This window comes from Triturus cristatus, chromosome 6 (genome assembly GCF_964204655.1).
Source record: "Triturus cristatus chromosome 6, aTriCri1.1, whole genome shotgun sequence".
NCBI lineage: Eukaryota > Metazoa > Chordata > Amphibia > Caudata > Salamandridae > Triturus > Triturus cristatus.
This window is the reverse complement of record NC_140589.1, coordinates 1,479,146,056-1,479,163,856: the sequence shown is the minus strand read 5'-3', so window position 1 is coordinate 1,479,163,856 and position 17,801 is coordinate 1,479,146,056. Positions and strand designations below refer to the sequence as shown.

The window sequence follows — 17,801 nt, the reverse complement described above, 5'->3', positions numbered from 1 at the left end:
GACGTTTTTCGCCGCGAGTGGAGTTGCCGTCTGTTGTACGCCTTTCCGCCTATACCACTTATGCCCAGAGTGCTGAAGAAGATCAGGCGCGACCGGGCCCAAGTCATCTTGGTGGCTCCGGATTGGGCACAAAGGTACTGGTATCCCGAGCTACTCAGTCTGTCAATTGATCCCCCAATACGACTGCCTCTTCAGGAGGACCTTCTGTCGCAGCAGCAGGGAACGGTCCTCCACCCGAACCTATCCAGTCTCCACCTTCATGCGTGGAGATTGAGCGGCGACAGTTTATGCCATTTGACTTGCCTCCTGAAGTCTGTGATGTGATTCTGGCAGCCAGGCGTCCCTCCACTAAAACGGTATACGCCTGTAGGTGGAACAAATTTGTGGCATGGTGCACAGCAAAGGCTGTGGATCCCCTTTCCACCCCTCTTTCTGAGGTTCTCCTCTTCCTTCTTTCTTTGACCCAGCAGGGCTCTGCTCTGGGCACTCTTAAAGGTTATCTTTCTGCTATCTCTGCCTTCCTTCGGCTTCCTGATCAGCCTTCTCTCTTCAAATCCCCTGTTGTTTCTCGGTTCCTTAAGGGCATTACTCACATGTTTCGTCCTGTCCCTTTCGTAATGCCTCAGTGGGATTTGAATCTTGTTTTGACTTATGTGATGTGCGCTCCCTTTGAGCCACTTCATAATTGTCCTCTTCGTCTCTTGACGCTTAAGACTGCTTTCCTGGTAGCCATCCCCTCTGCTAGAAGGGTGAGTGAGCTCCAGGCTCTCTCTTCTAAGCCTCCTTTCCTTTCTATTCATCCGGACAAGGTTGTGCTCCGCACTCGCCCTTCCTTCCTTCCTAAGGTTGTGACTGCCTTTCACATCGGGCAGTGTGTTACGCTGCCCACCTTCTTTCCGCCTCCACATCCCTCGAAAGAGGAAGAGCGGCTTCACCGTCTGGACCCAAAACGTGCGCTCTGCTTCTATCTGGACTGCACAAAACTGTTCCGGGTGGACGACCAACTCTTCGTTGGCTACTTGGGCGCTAAGAAGGGGCAGACGGTGCACAAGCGAACCATCTCTCGGTGGGTCGTTTTGTGCATCAAAGCTTGTTACTCCTTAGCTAAAAAGGAACCTCCTGTTGGGTTGAGGGCCCATTCCTCTCGGGCAACGGCGGCGACGACGGCCTTGGGTCGGGGAGTCCCCTTGTAGGACATCTGTCAGGCAGCAACGTGGGCCTCGCTGCACATGTTTGCCAAGCATTATTGCCTGGACAGCCAAGTCCGGAGAGACGGCTTCTTTGGCCGTTCTGTTCTCCAGGACTTTCTGGTGTGATCTTGGTTCGCAGACCCACCACCGGAGTTGGTATTGCTGGGGTATCTATTCTAAGGTGAGGAATCTAACTAACGTGTTTCTTTCAGATGAACAACTTACTTACCTTCGGTAACGATGTATCTGTAATTAGTTAGATTCCTCACCGAGCCACCCATCCTCCCCGTTCTGCGAACCGACATCTAGGGTTAAGGTTATCCTTTTCAGGCCCCTAGACTTTTTTGGCACCAGTGTCGGTCTCTGGCTCTGCATTCCTGGCGCGGAAAGGTATGTACAAGAACTGACGTCAGCGCGCGAGTGCGGCGTCTAAGTACTCCAGCGACGTCATTCCGGCGCACGACGCCGACGACGGACGCGGAGCCGCAGACGACGACTAGCGACACGCAAGGGGTATTGCTGACGAAAAATCTTTCCGGATCCAGCCTGACGCCAGGGGATATTCTAAGGTGAGGAATCTAACTAACTAATGTTTCTTACAGATACATCGATACCGAAGGTAAGTAACTTGTTCGTCGGTGACAGATCCGCACCGCGTGTGCCTGTTTTGTCTGGAACCCGACCACGACTCCAAGTCGTTTTCCGACTGACAGACCATGAATGCGAAGTCTTTGCGGGAGCCGTCTTGAAAGCTACTCGAGGCCCGGCAGTCCGCTCCGTGCCGTTCGAGGTCCTGGTCGCATAGGAAGTCGAGGGACCAGTCGCCAAGCCACCACAACCAGTCCTCTTCCAAGTCTTCGCACTCCTCAGATAAGTCGAAGCACAAGAAGAAGTCGAAGAAACATCGTCGCTCTTCGATGCAACAAGAGATGCGCGCAGTGTCCCTCCCGCGACTCCACGTGTGGAGCCCGCTGGGTCGACTCCAAATTTCCCTCCCTTCCCAGGACCAGGAGCGACCCCTGCCCAGCTTCGGAGTTTCTACGAAGCGATGAATGCCATCTTTGGGCAGCACGACTCTGCCGGCGCGCCTTCGGGCCCTGCGGACTCGGCTGGGGGTCCTGGGCCTTTGACGCTGGTGGCTTCAGCCCTAGCACCACGGGGCCCCCTCGGATCCAGGCCTGGTCCAGTTTGGTGCCGGTGGACCTTATAACACCTCCACCGGCATCGATTCAACTTGTACCACACCCGCAGCTGATGCCGGTTGTGTCCCGAGCTGGCGTCAACCCCGACCTCCATCCCGACGTGGGCACAGAGTAGGACCAACGTCAACAGAAGCCGGATCCGGCGCCGATGGGTACTTTTGTACCCCTGTTCCACCCTGCTTCTTTTAGGCCAGATTGGCAACCAGAGTAGTGTGAGGAGGGCTGGGAGGGGTCTGGAGACCCTTTAACCGACCAGTTAGGGTATGATCCAGACTAGAGAGTGGAGTTGGGGTATGCCAGTGGTCTGGACACCTCCCCAGACCTTGGCATGTTGTCTCCTCCTACCGTGGCTACGGAGGAGGGAGCTTCTTACGCAGTGGTATTGCTTAGGGCGGCCGAGGCTATCAACCTCGAGCTACCTACGATGGAGGTCAGGACTAACCTTCTGACAGGTGCTTCAACTGACAGCGAGCTCTTCGGAGCCCCTGCTGCCGTTTAATGAGGCCCTCACTGACATCCTTTTGGGCACCTGGTCCAGGCCCAACACAGGGGCTCCTGTGGATAGGATGATTGTCTGACGCCACCGCCCGGCCCCGGGTGACCCCACTTTCCTCTCCCAAAACCCCACCCCTGAGAGCTTGGTGGTCCAAGCCTCTACGTCCAAGGTGCATTCCCGAATGCACCACCTGATAGGGAATCCAGGGAGCTGGACCATCTTGGGAAGAAGATGTTTTTTTCCTCCAGCTTAGGACTGCGGTCGGTGAACACCGCATGTCTATTGGGCTGTTACACCCACTCTGTGTGGGATACGGTAGCGCAGGTGCTGCCACAGTGCCCAGAGGAGGCCTGGGACGTGCTCTCGCCGAGGGGAGAGGTGCAGCCAAGTTCACCATCACATGTGGACTGGATACCGCCAACTCGCTAGGCAGGACGATTTCAACGTCGGTAGCCCTTCGACGCTACGCCTGGCTGAGGTCGACTGGTTTTTCCGGGGATGTCCAAGCTACCCTTATGGACATGCCTTTGGATGGCCGTCGCCTATTCGGCGACAAAGTAGACAACACGCTAGAGCGCTTCAAGGACTTTTGGGCTACGACCAAGTCCTTGGGCCTCTCCACCACCCGCCATCCGCCGTCTGCTTTTCGCCCCTTTCATGGCTACGGAAGGGGTGCCCCACCACATTTTGCCTAGAGCTACAGGCCGGCACAAGCTGTTTAAACCCTGCGCGGTCGGGGACGTGGGACCCATCGCCGTGGGTCTGGGAGGGCAGCAAGCGGGGCAGTCCACAGCAGCCTCCAAACCCTCCTAGTCCAACCTTTCAGGGCCACCAATTGCCAGTGGGCAGCAGGATTCGCCACTACCTCCCCCATTGGTGCACCATCACGTCAGACAGGTGGGTTTTGCAAATAGTCCGAAGGGGCTACTCCCTCCCCTTCGAGACTACCCCTCCATCCATGCCACCTTAGCACCATCGCATGTTGGAGGATCATCTGGCCCTTCTCCAACAGGAAGTTTCGGCTCTCCTGGCCAAGGGAGCCATCTAGCTAGTTCCTGCCCCAGAAGTAGGTTGTGGTTGCTATTCCCACTACTTTCTGGTGCCCAAGAAGGACAAAGGCCTGCGTCCTATCTTGGATCTCAGAAACGTCAACCGCTTCCTCCGGAAAGAGAAGTTCAAGATGTTGACGCTAGCTCAGGTCCTGTCTCACCTCGACCCTGGAGACTGGATGGTAGTGTTGGACTTGCAGGAGGCTTACTTTCACATCCTCGTCCTGCGGGCCCACCGACGTTACCTGTGGTTCACGGTAGGTCACGAGCACTTTCAGTTTACCGTGCTGCCCTTCGGCCTTACCAGGGCCCCTCAGGTGTTCACGAAAGTGATGGAGGTGGTCGCAGCTCATCTGCGCAGATCGGGGGTTCCAGTCTTCCCCTATCTCGGCGACTGGCTGGTGAAGGCGGGCTCGCATCATGCAGTCTCCCACCTCCAGACTATGGAGGACCTCCTGCATTCGCTGGGGTTCACCATAGTCACCCCGAAGTCACACCTGATTCCCTCTCAGAAGCTCCTTTTGATCGGAGCGGTACGGGACATGATGCCATTTCGGGCTTATCCTTTCGAGCAGGGAGTCTGAGATATTCGGGCTATGTCCCTGAGGCTGCTGGGCCTCATGGCCTCCTGCATCCTGCTGGTGGATCATGCCAGGTGGCATATGCAGACTCTACAGTGGGACCTGAAGTTCCAGCGGGCACAGCATCAGAGGAATCTGTCCGATTGCGTTCAGATCTCGGAGGGCACGGCATGTCAATTGCAGTGGCGGCTAACGAACCAGGATTGGGTCAAAGGCAGATTCCTCTCTCTTCCCCAACCGGAGTACACAGTGGTGACAGATGCATCACTTCTAGGGTGGGGCGGCCACGTGGGAGAGGCAGAGATCAGGGGCCTCTGGTCTCCGGCTGAGTCTGAGTTCCACATCAACCTGCTGGAGCTCCGGCCGATTCGTCTTGCACTCAAAGCATTCCTTCCCTCTGTCCGGGGAAGAGTAGTATGGGTGTTCACGGACAACACGACCGCCATGTGGTATTGCAACAAACATGGTGTGGCGGGGTCGTGGACCCTACGTCAAGAGGCCCTCCCTCCGCCTCTGGACATGGTTGGAACATCAGGGCATATCCCTGGTGGTTCAACACCTGGCAGGTTCACTGATCGCCAGGGTGGACGAACTGAGCCACAGGTGCATGATGGATCACGAATGGCATCTTCACTCGGAGGTGACTCAAGCTCTCTTCCAGCAGTGAGGAGAGCCTTGGTTAGATCTATTCTCCACCGAAGAGGACGCGCAATGTCAGCAATTTTGTTCGTTGGAATTTCCAAGGCGGCACTCGCTAGGCAACTCTTTTCGACGTGAATGGAGTTGCGGTCTTCTATACGCCTTTCTGCCTATACCACTTCTGCCCAGAGTGGTGAAGAAGATCAAGCGCGACCGGGCCCAGGTCATCCTTGTGGCTCCGTATTGGGCAATAAGAGTCTGGTATTCCATGCTTGTACACACTGATCCTCCGATCTGACTGCCTCTTTGGGAGGATCTTCTGTCGGAGCAACAGGGGACGGTCCTCCACCCGAACCTGTCCAGCCTCCACCTCCTTGCGTGGAGATTGAGCAGCGGCAGTTGACAGCCTTTGACCTTCCTACCGAAGTCTGTGATGTTATCTTGGCAGCCAGGTGTCCCTCCACTAAGATGGTATACACCTTCAGATGGAACACATTTGTGGCATGGTGCACAGCAAAGGCTGTGGATCCCCTTTCTGCCCCTCTTTCTGAGGTTCTCTTGTTCCTCCTTACTTTGGGCCAGCAGGGCTCTGCTGTGGGCACTCTTAAGGGCTATCTCTCAGCCATTTCAGCCGTTCTTAGGCATCTTGATGAGCCTCCTCTTTGAAGTCCCCTGTTTTTAATTGCTTCCTTAAGGGCATTACTCATCTTTTTCCTCCTGTTCCCTTCGTAATGCCTCAGTGGGACTTGAAGTTGGTTCGTACTTACCTTATGTGCGCTCCCTTTGAGCTGTTTCATAACTGTCCTCTCTCACTTCTTATTCTAAAGACTGCTTTTCTGGTTGCCATCACCTATGCTTGCAGGGTGAGTGAGCTACTAGCTGTCTTCAAAGCCTCCTTTTCTGACTGTTCATCCGGACAAGGTCGTCCTCAGAACCAGACCTTTCTTTCTTCCCAAGGTGGTTACTTTCCACATTGGTCAAACCATCGCTTTGCCCACCTTCTTTCCGCCTCCGTATCCTTCTAAGGAGGAAGAGAGGCTCCACCGTCTGGATCCAATTTGTGCACTTTCCTTTTATTTGGATCGCACCAAGCAAATCCGGGTGGATGACCAGCTCTTTGTTGGCTACATGGGCGTCAAAAAAAAGTCAGGCTGTGCACAAGCGGACCATCTCCAGGTGGCTTGCTGTGCATCAAAGCTTGTTACTCTTTGGCAAAGAAAGAGCTTTTATTGGGAATGCGCGCCCATTTCCTGGGTGACAGCAGCTACCACTGCTTTGGGACGGGGAGTCCCCTTCAGTCACATCCGTCAGGCAGCTACGTGAGCATCTCTGCACACGTTCACAAAACACTACTGCCTGGACAGCCAAGTCCGGAGAGACGGCTTCTTTGGCCGCTCTGTTCTCCAGGACTTTCTGATGTGAAAATGGTTCGCAGACCCACCTCCAGGGTTGGTATTGCTGGGGTATCTATTCTAAGGTAAGGAATCTATAACTAATTGTCTCTTTCAGATGAACAAGTTACTTACCTTTGGTAACAATATATCTGTAAGAGACATAGATTAGTTATAGATTCCTTACCGCCCCACCCATCCTCACCGTTCTGCGAACTGACTTCTAGGGTCAGGGAATCCCTTTTAGGGCCCTGGTTTTGTGCACTAGTGGTCAGTGTCGTGCAGGGCTCTGTGCTTCTGGCATGGAATGTCGTGTAAAAGAACTGACTTCAACGCACGAGGGTGGGGGTCTAAGTAGCTACTGCGACATCATCCCTGCGACCACGACGCCAACGGCGAATGCGGAGCCAACCGACTCCACCTTTCGACGTGCAGAAGTACTGCTGATGAACAATTTTGCGGATCCAGTCTGACGCCTGGGGGTAATTCTAAGGTAAGGAATCTATGACTAATCTATGTCTCTTACATATATATCGTTACCGAAGGTAAGCAACTTGTTCTTCTACTCACACTTTTTTTAGGCCTGGGTATGATACCCAAAAGGCTAAATTTATGGGTTTCATACATTAGCCCTGCCTGAGAAAGGAATCATTATAATAAAGTGTGATTCATTCTGACAACAACTTACCACATAGAACCTACTGATTCATTCTTATTTTTCTGCTATTTCTTCATTTTGTAAAGCCCAGAAAATAGAAACAGTAAAACCTTGCATTCCGGTATACCCAAGATTATATTAGAGATATCAGCAGTTAAGATTTATAGCTGGCTGTATATCCAAAGTTGTTAATTGTTAATGCCCCCTGATATACAAAATCTAAAACCTATTCTTGAAGATGTTTTGCTGGTACTGATGCGTTCATAAGAAAGGTGAGTACTTGTCATTTTATGCTATTTTGGTACCAAGTGATGAATCTGCACAAACGTTGGCTGATTCCTTGTTGCAGCAAAATTCAAGGCAGGTGCAAAAAATGAAATTTGTTAATAAATGTGACCATCTTTGATAAATGCCAAGATTCGACCAATCCTATGCATACTTCGAGTTTAAAAGGAGTGCTTAGATAGCAGTAATCTGTGGAGCGATTGAATCATGCGGCAACTCAAATTTACAACTAGATTACTCAGTCTCTCTTTTTTTTATAGAACTATGTTGGTGTATGCTCCTGCTGCAGAACAACCAAAGCTTGGTCGAACTAGAGAAGAAATGTCAGAGGTAACTAGTTAAGATTGTTGATGGTTTATAAAAATGTATATGTTAGAAATTTTCTAACCATATGGGCCAGTAGCAGCGTCATGGAGGGTGGGGAGGAAGAGTCAAAGAACTTGCATTCTCGATTTCTAATTGGCATGAATGCTGATGTGAATATGGTTTTGCAGCTTGCCTGAACAATGTTCAATGAAGATTCCCACAAGTTTCTTCAAAAACGTAGATTGCTGGACCTAATCACAATGTGTTCTGGGGTTCTTTTGCAGTCCGAATAGGTCTGAGTTGAGATAAACCTTCTAGTGCAGTGTTTCCCAAACTGTGGGTTGCGAACTACTGTTGGGTCCTGAGCTGATTTTTGGTGGTTGGCAAAACTCCAAGTAATAAATAAAGTTGCCTTTAAATTCTGTATTTATCTTGTCACATCAGCCGTGCTTCAAAGACAGAAGTCGAATGTCAGGCTTCGTCTTCTGTCAAATTGCTGCTTATTTACTAGCGTTTACAAACTCTTCTTACTTCACAGTCAGAAAAAGAAAAGTGGAATATGTGAAAATCTTGCTGGGGTTTGGGTTTAAGAAGTGTGTAAGGAAAGGTTTTAGGGTGTTATTTGTTTGTAACACACAGCAAAATGTGAATACTTGCAAATGAACTGTACACATTCAACAGTTAGATAAGCAAACATGAAGCACATTTCTTTGTTACTCTGAAGTGTGATGGAAACAAATATTTTAATAACATCTAAACAAATCAATACATTTATTTAGTGACGCACAAATTATAAACATTCACTAAAACCCAATTTCCACACATTATCATTTGTGGACAATAAAGTTTTATCAGTAAAATTGTTTCTGTAAATGTAGTGGCCATTTCAATGGAAAATGTGCTGACTCTAAATGACAATTTGCTATCACTCTCTGCTCTGGTTACATTAAAAATCTCCCGCCACTTATCCATTAAAGCTAGGTGGGTCATTCTGAAAATTGGGTCATGGTACTAAAACGTTTGGGAAGCACTGCTTCTAATGAATGCCCTCAGGGTTGGTTTTGGACCTTAAGGAACTGTTTACACTCCAACCAGTAGATGACAGGATTTTTTGAAAAATGTGAATCGAGAATAGACACCAGGCTTTAAAATAAGGTTTAGCGGTAAGCAGTATAAAAGTACAAGTGAAACAAGTTCAGTTGTTTGAAGGTTATAAAAGCAGTGAGCACAAAGACTTGTGTTTAATTGTCCCTTTCTTCCGTAGCCAGCAGATGGCTTCATAGGAACAGATATTGCTGCTACTAATTACAAAATAATGGCAGCCTAGTTCCAGCAGGGCTGTGATATTGTGGAATGCCATCTTTCCCTTCATGAATTTATTATCTGAAAGAGACACGTTAGTGATAGATTCCTTACCTTAGAATATCCCCAGGCGTCAGACTGGATCCGGAAAGTTTTTTTTAGCAGTACCCCTGCGCGTTAGTAGGTGGCGTTGTGCCGCTCCGCGTCCTTCACTGGTGTCGTAAGTGCCGAGTTGACGTCACGGAGACTACTTAGGCGCCACCCGTGCGTGCTGACGTCAGTTCTTTCTTTTTCCGCGCCAGCAAGTGCAGATCCGGATAGAGCACGTACCTTAGTCACTTTTTGACTACTCTTTGAGACTTTTTGTCTCCCCTTTTTTCTCCTGTGTAACGTTGGGGATAACGGGCTTTAAGTCTTGTGGGGCCTGCCATCGCAACATGTCGGTGGCGGACCCCCATGATGTTTGCCTCTACTGCCTGGAGACCGAACATGACTCCCGGTCCTGCAGGGAGTCATGGAGGCAGCCATGGCCCCGAAGGCCTTGAGGGAGCGGCGCCGGAAGCTGCTGAAGGCCCGGCACTCGTCCCAACGCCGCTCCAGGTCCAGGGGCCGTTCCCGGGACCACTCGCGGGGCCGCAGTCGTCGCTCCTCGGGCTCCAAGTCTTCGCCCTCGGATTCCGGTAAGCAACGACATAAAAAGAAGTTGAAGAAGCGTGTTCACTCTTCGACGTCCCCCCGTCGGTCCTCGGATGCGAACGAGGGGAACAGGGGTTCTGCCCCTGGGGCCCCCTTTGAGCCTGGGAGTCCCGCAGCCTACCCGCCATACACGGGTCCGTCGGCGACTCCAGAACAGGTGCAAGAGTTTGTTGCCACCATGGACCGCCTTTTTAGGCCTCTGGCTCCCGCCGGCGCGCCTTCGGGCCCCGCGGTCCCGTGTCCAGATCCTGTTGGCCCGTCGGCGCCGCCGGTGGATCCAGCTTCAGCGCCACAGGATCCTACGCCGTTGGCTCTGGCCCCGGCGCCATGAGGTCAGGCGCTGCCGGCTCCGGCCCCAGTGCCACCCTCGGCTCCGCCTCCGGTGCCGCAGTGGGTGCCATTCGTTCCACCCTTGCCACGGTTCCAGGACCATTTCGTTCCTATCTGGGATCCGCATTGGGAGACGGCGCCGGCCCGGCCCAGGCTGGTGCAGTTTCCGACGCCATATGTCCCTTCTCCGGCTCTGCCGCCGCGACCGGTTCCTTCTGCAACGGCGGTGGAGGATGACTGGGTGGAGTCCGAGAACCCTCTTGACAGTCAATGTGACTCCGAGCAGGACTGGGTGGACGATCTGGAGGACGCCGGCGACCTCAAAGTCTTTTCTGACCTGGGGTTTGCCTCTCCCCCACCTACGATGGAGGAGGGTGCTTCCTACACAATGGTGCTCCGTCGGGCAGCTGAGGTCCTCAACCTTGATCTTCCCATGGTGGCCCTAAAAACTGAGCCACTGCTTCCCTTCAACGACACCCTCATCGACGTCCTGTTGGGCACTTGGTTGCGGCCGGCAACATGGGCCCCTGTGGATAAGAATGTCGCCAGGCATCACCGCCTGGTGACCTCGCGTTTCTGACCACTCATCCCATGCCTGAGATTCTGGTCATCCAGGCCTCGACGTCGCAGAGTGCCTTTCCCACGGCTCCACCGGATAAGGAGCTGGAGCAGTTTGGTAAGCGGCTGTTCTTGTCAGCCAGCTTGGGGCTGCGGTCGATGAACACCGCCTGCTTGTTGGGCCTCTATTCCCACGTGGTGTGGGACACGATTGCTCAGGTGTTACCTCAGTGTCCTGAGGAGGTCCATGCTGTGCTTTCCCAGGCGGTTGCTGAGGGTAAGGATGCGGTTAAGTTCGCCATTCAGTGTGGTTTGGACACCGCTGACTCGTTGGGCAGGGCGATTTCTACGACTGTGGTGCTGCGTCGCCACGCCTGGTTGTGATCCACTGGGTTCTCGCCTAACGTCCAGAGCTCGCTCATGGACATGCCCTTTGATGGCACTCGCCTGTTTGGCGATAAGGCCGACCGTGCGCTGGAGCGCTTTAAGGACTCGCGGGCCACGGCCAAGTCCTTGGGTCTTTCCACTAAGAGCCCAGCCACTCCTGTGTTACGCTCCTTTCGTGGCCAAGGCAGGGGCACCCAGGCACGTTCCTTCAACAAGCCTGTGCAGAACCAGCCTCAGTGCGGCGGCGGTTTCCGCAGGGGCGGCTCTGGGAATCAGCGTGGGGGGCAGTTCCTTCCTAATCCGAGCTTTGTTGAGCACCCCACACACCGGTGGGTGGCAGGATCCGCCACCACCTCCACCACTGGCGCGATATCACATCGGACAAGTGGGTGTTGCAGATCATCCGCAGGAGTTATTCTCTTCCCTTTCAGTCCTCCCCTCCCGCCATTCCACCTCCGTGCCACCGCATGTCGGGGGATCACTTGCTGCTTCTCCAGCAGGAAGTTACAGCCCTCTTGGCCAAGGGGGCCATCGAGCGCGTTCCTGGGCCAGAAGTAGGACGTGGTTGTTATTCCTGTAGGAGAGTAGGGTCTGCTTTCTATGTTCACCCCCACTTTTTGCTTTTGCTTCACTGGTTTTCCACTTAGATGTGGCTGTGGGCCTGCTAATCAGACCCACAGCCCAGCTGTTCTCTCTCTAAATTCATACTATGTACTTTAGGTGCATAACCCAATTGGTAAGGATCACCTTTTAGGGCCCTGTACATTGTACCTTAGGTACCCAGGGCATAGGTGTACCCTAGGCCTACCAGGGGCTGCAGCATGTATTATGCCACCCCTGGCTGGCCTTCCATTATGACATAACTGGCTGATCACTCAGCTGGGGCAAGGTCGTGTAATCACCCTTTGCTTAGGTGTAGTATTCCTATACCTACCTTATATATAGACACATGGGTAACCTATCAGTCACTCCTATGGCAGGCCTTAACAATCCTGAAGGCAGAGTGCTTGGTAACATGTGAGATGGTGCTCTAGCATGAGCTGAGCCTGTCTGCAGCTTTCGGAACCATGTCCTTATAGCTGTTCTATGATATCGCCTACCATATACTCTTAAAGTGCCTTATAATCCTCGCGGTTATGGTAACTATGGTTTGGCTTTATCGAAACATGTCGTGTAAGGTGTCTAACACTTTAGAATACTACCCCCACACCATTTCTGGCGATGAGGATAGTATTCCTCCCTTCTAGAGGGAGAAGACATGTTGAAGACCTACTACCCGGTTAAAGTTAACCAGAGCCCCAGCATCACAAAATGGATGCTGCTGCCACAGACACGAGTCTGACCTCCTGCTGCTGGGAGTCCTTCCAGCGAGGGAGGCTTGGACAATAGGTTTCCTGCCTTGGGAGGTGCTAGCACCGCCCTAGACAGGCCTTAGTGTATTGGGGCAGGGAGGGATGAATGAAACGAGACACTGCCTGGGGCACAAAAGGTGTCCCATGCATAGTCCAGTTCAAACCGGTGCTGGGGCACTCCAGCCCCAGTACTGGCGCGAAACTGGACAAAGGGAAGGGGGTGTAACCACCCCCCTCCCTGGTCCCACCCATAGGAGGGACCTAGCAGGTAACCCAGCCCCCCAGATTAGTATAAGAGTGGGAGTTGAGTCCCTAGGACTTTGGATTATCCTGATAACTGAAACTTGAACAGAAACTCTGGACCTTCGACATTCGACTACGGAAGAATACTGAAGAATCTCACTTGTGGCCAAGGAGTGGCCACCCTGGGCAAACAGGCACCATCAAGCGACCTGCCGTTTGCTTTGCTCAACGTTCTACGAGGAACCGACTGCAGAGCCCGACCAGCGCCTTGACTTCCAGACTTCTCCGACCCTGATCCACATCCACAGCAAAGCTGAGATCCGTGGAGGCAACGAGAGACGTGGGACCGGCTTCCTGGGAAAATTGGCTACGTGCTTCCAGCGCAGCTTCTGAGGCATCCTCGGAGTTGTGCTCTGGGGATTGAGAAGCCCCAACCCCGAGCACCATCTGCACCGTAGATCAGCCCTCCACACTCCACGAGTTCTGCGTGGGGCCCTACTGCATTTTCGTGCTCCACGCGTCTGTCCGGTTGCTTGCCCGTTGGCTAGTGACCTCTGCGACGATGAACATTTGACTTTCCACCGCTGGTTTGGCTCCTCCAGACTGGCCCTTGCTTCCCTGTGAAAGAGAAGCACCTCAGGCCTTCCTGGTCTGCAACAGAAGCGAATCCTTCATTCTGCGTGGGTTGCGCTTGCCAAGGCTTGTTGTGTCCCAACTCGACATCGACACCGCCGACAGCAAGAGCCCTCGTGGGACAACTCGCCTCCTGGTTCTGGTCGTCCTCGACGTCTCCTGGTACCCGTGGCTGCTGCGACAAGCTTCACCTCTTCACCTGCATCTTCACGACATCGCCTGGTTCCTTCCCGGCTCCTGGCTGGTGACCTAGACTCTGTCCCCTCTGCTTGCAGGTATCCTCCTTCCTGATTCCATCCTTGGAATCCACCGGACACTCTTCACTGACAGGCCTGTCAGCATCTTTTCTTCAGGCATCCATAGGAGTTGACGACGAAACCCGACGCAAGTTCACACCTATGCACCCGCAGCCCGTGGGCTAGGTAACTTGAGTACTCCGGTGCTCACAAGGGTATTGACTATCCTAGTGTCTAGTTTCCAAGTCTCTAACTCCTAGTTCCTTCCGAAGTGTCCTAAAACTCTTAATTTCTAAATACTACTATTTCTATTGACTTTAACGCATTACGCGTGAGTGTTTCCACTCTGCACCTGAATCCCGTGGGCCTCCCACTGCCTAGCAACTGATAGGATAGTGTAGCCCAAGCGATTCCCTAGGCCTAGGCCTAACCTGTGTTTGTGACAATGGTTCTTATACCACTTACTTAGCATATGGTTTGCATGGCCCCTAGGGCCTATCTGTATTACTTACCTGTGTGACTTATGTATGCTTAAATAAGACTGTGTTGTACTTACCTCGAATCTCAAAGAGTGCTGAGGGTATTTTGACTAGAATAAATACATTCTATTTTTAGAATATATCTGTTGTGGTGTCCTTTCATTTGGTATTCAAGGGATTGCAAATGGTATATCAGCTGGCTTCACATGCCATACAGAGTTTAGTCTAAGACTGCTCTTGTCCATGCTACCACTAGGATAGCTGGTCTATAAGGTTGACTTTACAACCAATCACCATAAGGGTTGTTTGGACTGATACAAGGTGTACACTAGAACTAGTGACATCATATATCAGGCCAACTTCTCACATTGGTGAGCAGCGGTTGGGATCTGAGCTTGCTGTTGTAATACCATTGCAATCTTGAGATATCAAATTGAAAGATCACAAAGATATTTGTAAGGTACATATAACATAGCTTATAAATACTTAGGTTCTACTGAACTTAGTTGTTGTAGGTTGAAGGGCCTAGCACACGCTGACTACAACTACTAGAGAGGTTTTAGTAGATACAACTAGTGAAGGTAGGTGCACACACCACACCCTCACTAGATCATGTCTCTGAGAGGAGATCAAGTTAATTCTCTCTCAGGAGGGGGATATCCTAGAAAGATACCCTCTAGATATGATACCCTAACTTTTCAGGAGATGAGACAATTGTGTACCTCCAGAAAGTTAAAACAGGGTTCAAACCCTACCCTCATTTATCTAGTGGAGATCTTAGAAGAGTATGATGCTCAGAGAGCCTCCCAGGATGGTGTCTTAGGTACCAATGAGGGTCTACCCTCCACAGAAGACTCCCCTCACAATACTGATCAAGAAGAGTCAGCAGGGACTTCAGAAGATGAGGTAGACAGCCAGGTCCAAGTTAGGAGACTTAGCCATGCTAACTTAAGCCTACATGGGAGTCTGACTGGGGTCCCCCCATTCAGACCCTCAAGTGGACTTAACCAGAGAAGCAGGAGAGGAAGATCCCCTTCAAGGGAATCTATCCACTCCCATGTCTCTAATAGCTCCAATGCCTCTTCTCACAGGGGAATGACTTCTCCACAGAGAAAAGAGCAACAGGCCAGAATGAGGGAAGTCAATCTGAGGATTGAAAGGGAAGAACTTGCCCTTGCCAAAGAGAGACTTGCTCTGGCCAGAGATCAAAAGTTAAGTGGACTAGGACCCACTGGTGGCAGCAATATCCCTAAGGATAGAGACAGGGCCTATGATAATAGAAACCTGAGCAAGAGTGTCCCTCCCTACAAGTGTGGGGATGACATCCACAAATGGATAACTGCTTTGGAGAGAGCTTGCAAAGTACAGCAGGTACCCCAAAGTCAGTGGGCCGCTATCTTGTGGCTCTCCTTCTCTGAGAAAGGTAGAGACAAGCTCCTCACAGTTAGTGATGAGGATGCTGACAATTACACTGTCCTGAAGAGTGCTCTGATTGATGGGTTTGGCCTAACCACTGAACAATACAGGTTGTTGTTCAGGGATACCCAGAAGACACAGACTCAGGACTGGACTGACTTTGTAGATTGTGCCACTAAGGCTTTAGAAGGCTGGTTATTGGGTAGTAAGGTTAAGGACTATACAGGATTGTATAATTTGATCATGAGAGAACAAATCCTTAACAACTGTCAAAACCAGCTACTGCATCAACACTTGATTGACTCTGACCTAACTTCTCCCCAGGAATTGGGAAAGAAGGCAGATAGGTGGGTCAGGACTAGAGTTAAGCAGAAAAACCAGAACCAGGGTGGTGATCAGAAAAAGGCAGACCAGAAGGGTAATGAGCAGAAATCAAAAGACCAGAAGTCTTCACCAGGCCCCAAAAGGCTCAGGGGGAGGGTGGTCCCAAAAAGGATAAAAAGAAAGATGGCCAAAAGAAACCTTGGTGTAACTATTGTAAGTCAAATTCCCATTGGTTTAGTGAGTGCACCAAAATGGACACGCCCCCAACCACCATTGGCCTTAAGGCAACTGTACCCCCTAGTCCAGCTGTAAGTGGTGGTTCCCAGCAAAAGGGTGTAATAGGGTTAACCCTGGGAACTGAAGTGGATTCTGGTCTAGTCAGAATACCCACTCAGGCTGTTCTGATCTGTGATGGGGACATAGCTTTGTCCTCTACTGTGGGTCCCAGTAACCTGGGCAAGTACAGACAGACTCCTTTGATCAACCAAAGAATGGCTCAGGCCTACAGGGACACAGGTGCTAGTGTCACAATGGTGACACCTGCCTTTGTGGACCCTGGACAGATCATGCTAGGTGAAAATTACCTAGTGACCAACGCTAGCAATGCCACTACCTCCCATAGTGTGGCAATTGTTAACTTCTCCTGGGGTGGGGTAACTGGCCTCAAGAAAGATGTGGTGAGTTCAGTTCTTCCTGTAGAGTGTCTGTTGGGAAATGACCTTGAAACTTCAGTGTGGGCTGAAGTGGAGTATAGGACCCATGCAGAAATGCTGGGAATAGATGTACATGTCGTTGCTGTGACTAGGTCACAGGCCAAAAAGTGCAACACTGAACAAGTGCTGGATCCTGGGACAATGGACTAGACACAACCCAAGAGAAAGAGCAGTAGGGTTAAGGCTGTGCCTTCCCCCCTGCCTCAGGTAGAGAGTCAGCCCTCACAGGAGGATGATTCTGAGAGCCCTGAAGGAACTGTCCTAGAAGAACTGGAACCTGACCAGGTTGAGTTTCTTGGGACAGGGGGACCTTCAAGGGCAGATCTGAGGCAGGCCCAATTAGACTGTCCTTCTCTTGAACCCCTCAGACAGCAGGCTGCTGCTGAGGCTGCAGGGAATGCTCAAGGTACCCATAGAGTGTATTGGGATGAAGGGCTGCTGTACTCAGAGGCTAGAGACCCCAAGCCTGGTGCGTCCAGGAGGTTGGTCATACCATTGAGTTTCAGAGGCTTCCTTCTTACCTTGGCCCATGATATTCCCCTTGCAGGACACTTAGGCCAGAATAAGACCTGGGACAGACTTGTCCCTCACTTTCACTGGCCTCACATGTCAGAAGATACCAAGGAGTTTTGTCGCTCCTGTGTCACCTGCCAAGCCAGTGGCAAATTAGGTGGCACCACAAAGGCCCCCTCATACCACTACCTGTGGTGGGGGTTCCCTTTGAGAGGATGGGGATAGACATTGTAGGACCAATGGACCCCCAAACAGCATCTGGGCACAGATTCATACTGGTGATAGTGGACCATGCCACCAGGAATCCAGAAGCTATACCCCTAAGGACCACAACAGCACCTGTTGTGGCAAGGGCCCTACTTGGAGTATTCTCCAGAGTGGGTTTTCCAAAGGAGGTTGTCTCTGACAGAGGTGCCAACTTCATGTCAGGATATTTAACTGCAATGTGGAAGGAGTGTGGTGTAAACTACATATTCACTACACCCTATCACCCCCAATGCAATGGGCTTGTGGAAAGATTCAACAAGACCCTAAAAGGGATGATAAAAGGTTTACCAGACAAGCCTAGGCGAAGATGGGACATCCTTTTACCCTGCCTTCTGTTTGCTTACAGAGAGGTCCCACAAAAGGGGGTTGGCTACAGCCCTTTTGAGCTTTTGTTTGGGCATCCTGTAAGGGGACCCCTGTGTTTAGTAAGGGTAGGATGGGAGAGACTTCTCAGACAACCCAAACTGGACATAGTGGATTATGTACTTGGCCTCCGCTCCAGGATGGCAGAGTATATGAAGAAGGCTTCTAAAAACCTTGAGGCAAGCCAAGAAC

The 17,801-nt window shown here is 51.5% G+C and overlaps 1 protein-coding gene across 2 annotated transcripts in view; it reads left to right on the top strand.

Moving 5' to 3' along the window:
• The window catches only part of PSME4 (proteasome activator subunit 4), a 1,714,764-nt gene that overhangs the window by 952,925 nt on the left and 744,038 nt on the right, over positions 1–17,801 (top strand). For both annotated transcript variants that reach the window (XM_085612595.1, XM_085612594.1), the window contains one exon: positions 7,752–7,821. In XM_085612595.1, the coding sequence (XP_085468721.1) occupies positions 7,752–7,821 (70 nt within the window). The remainder of the gene's footprint in view (positions 1–7,751; positions 7,822–17,801) is intronic.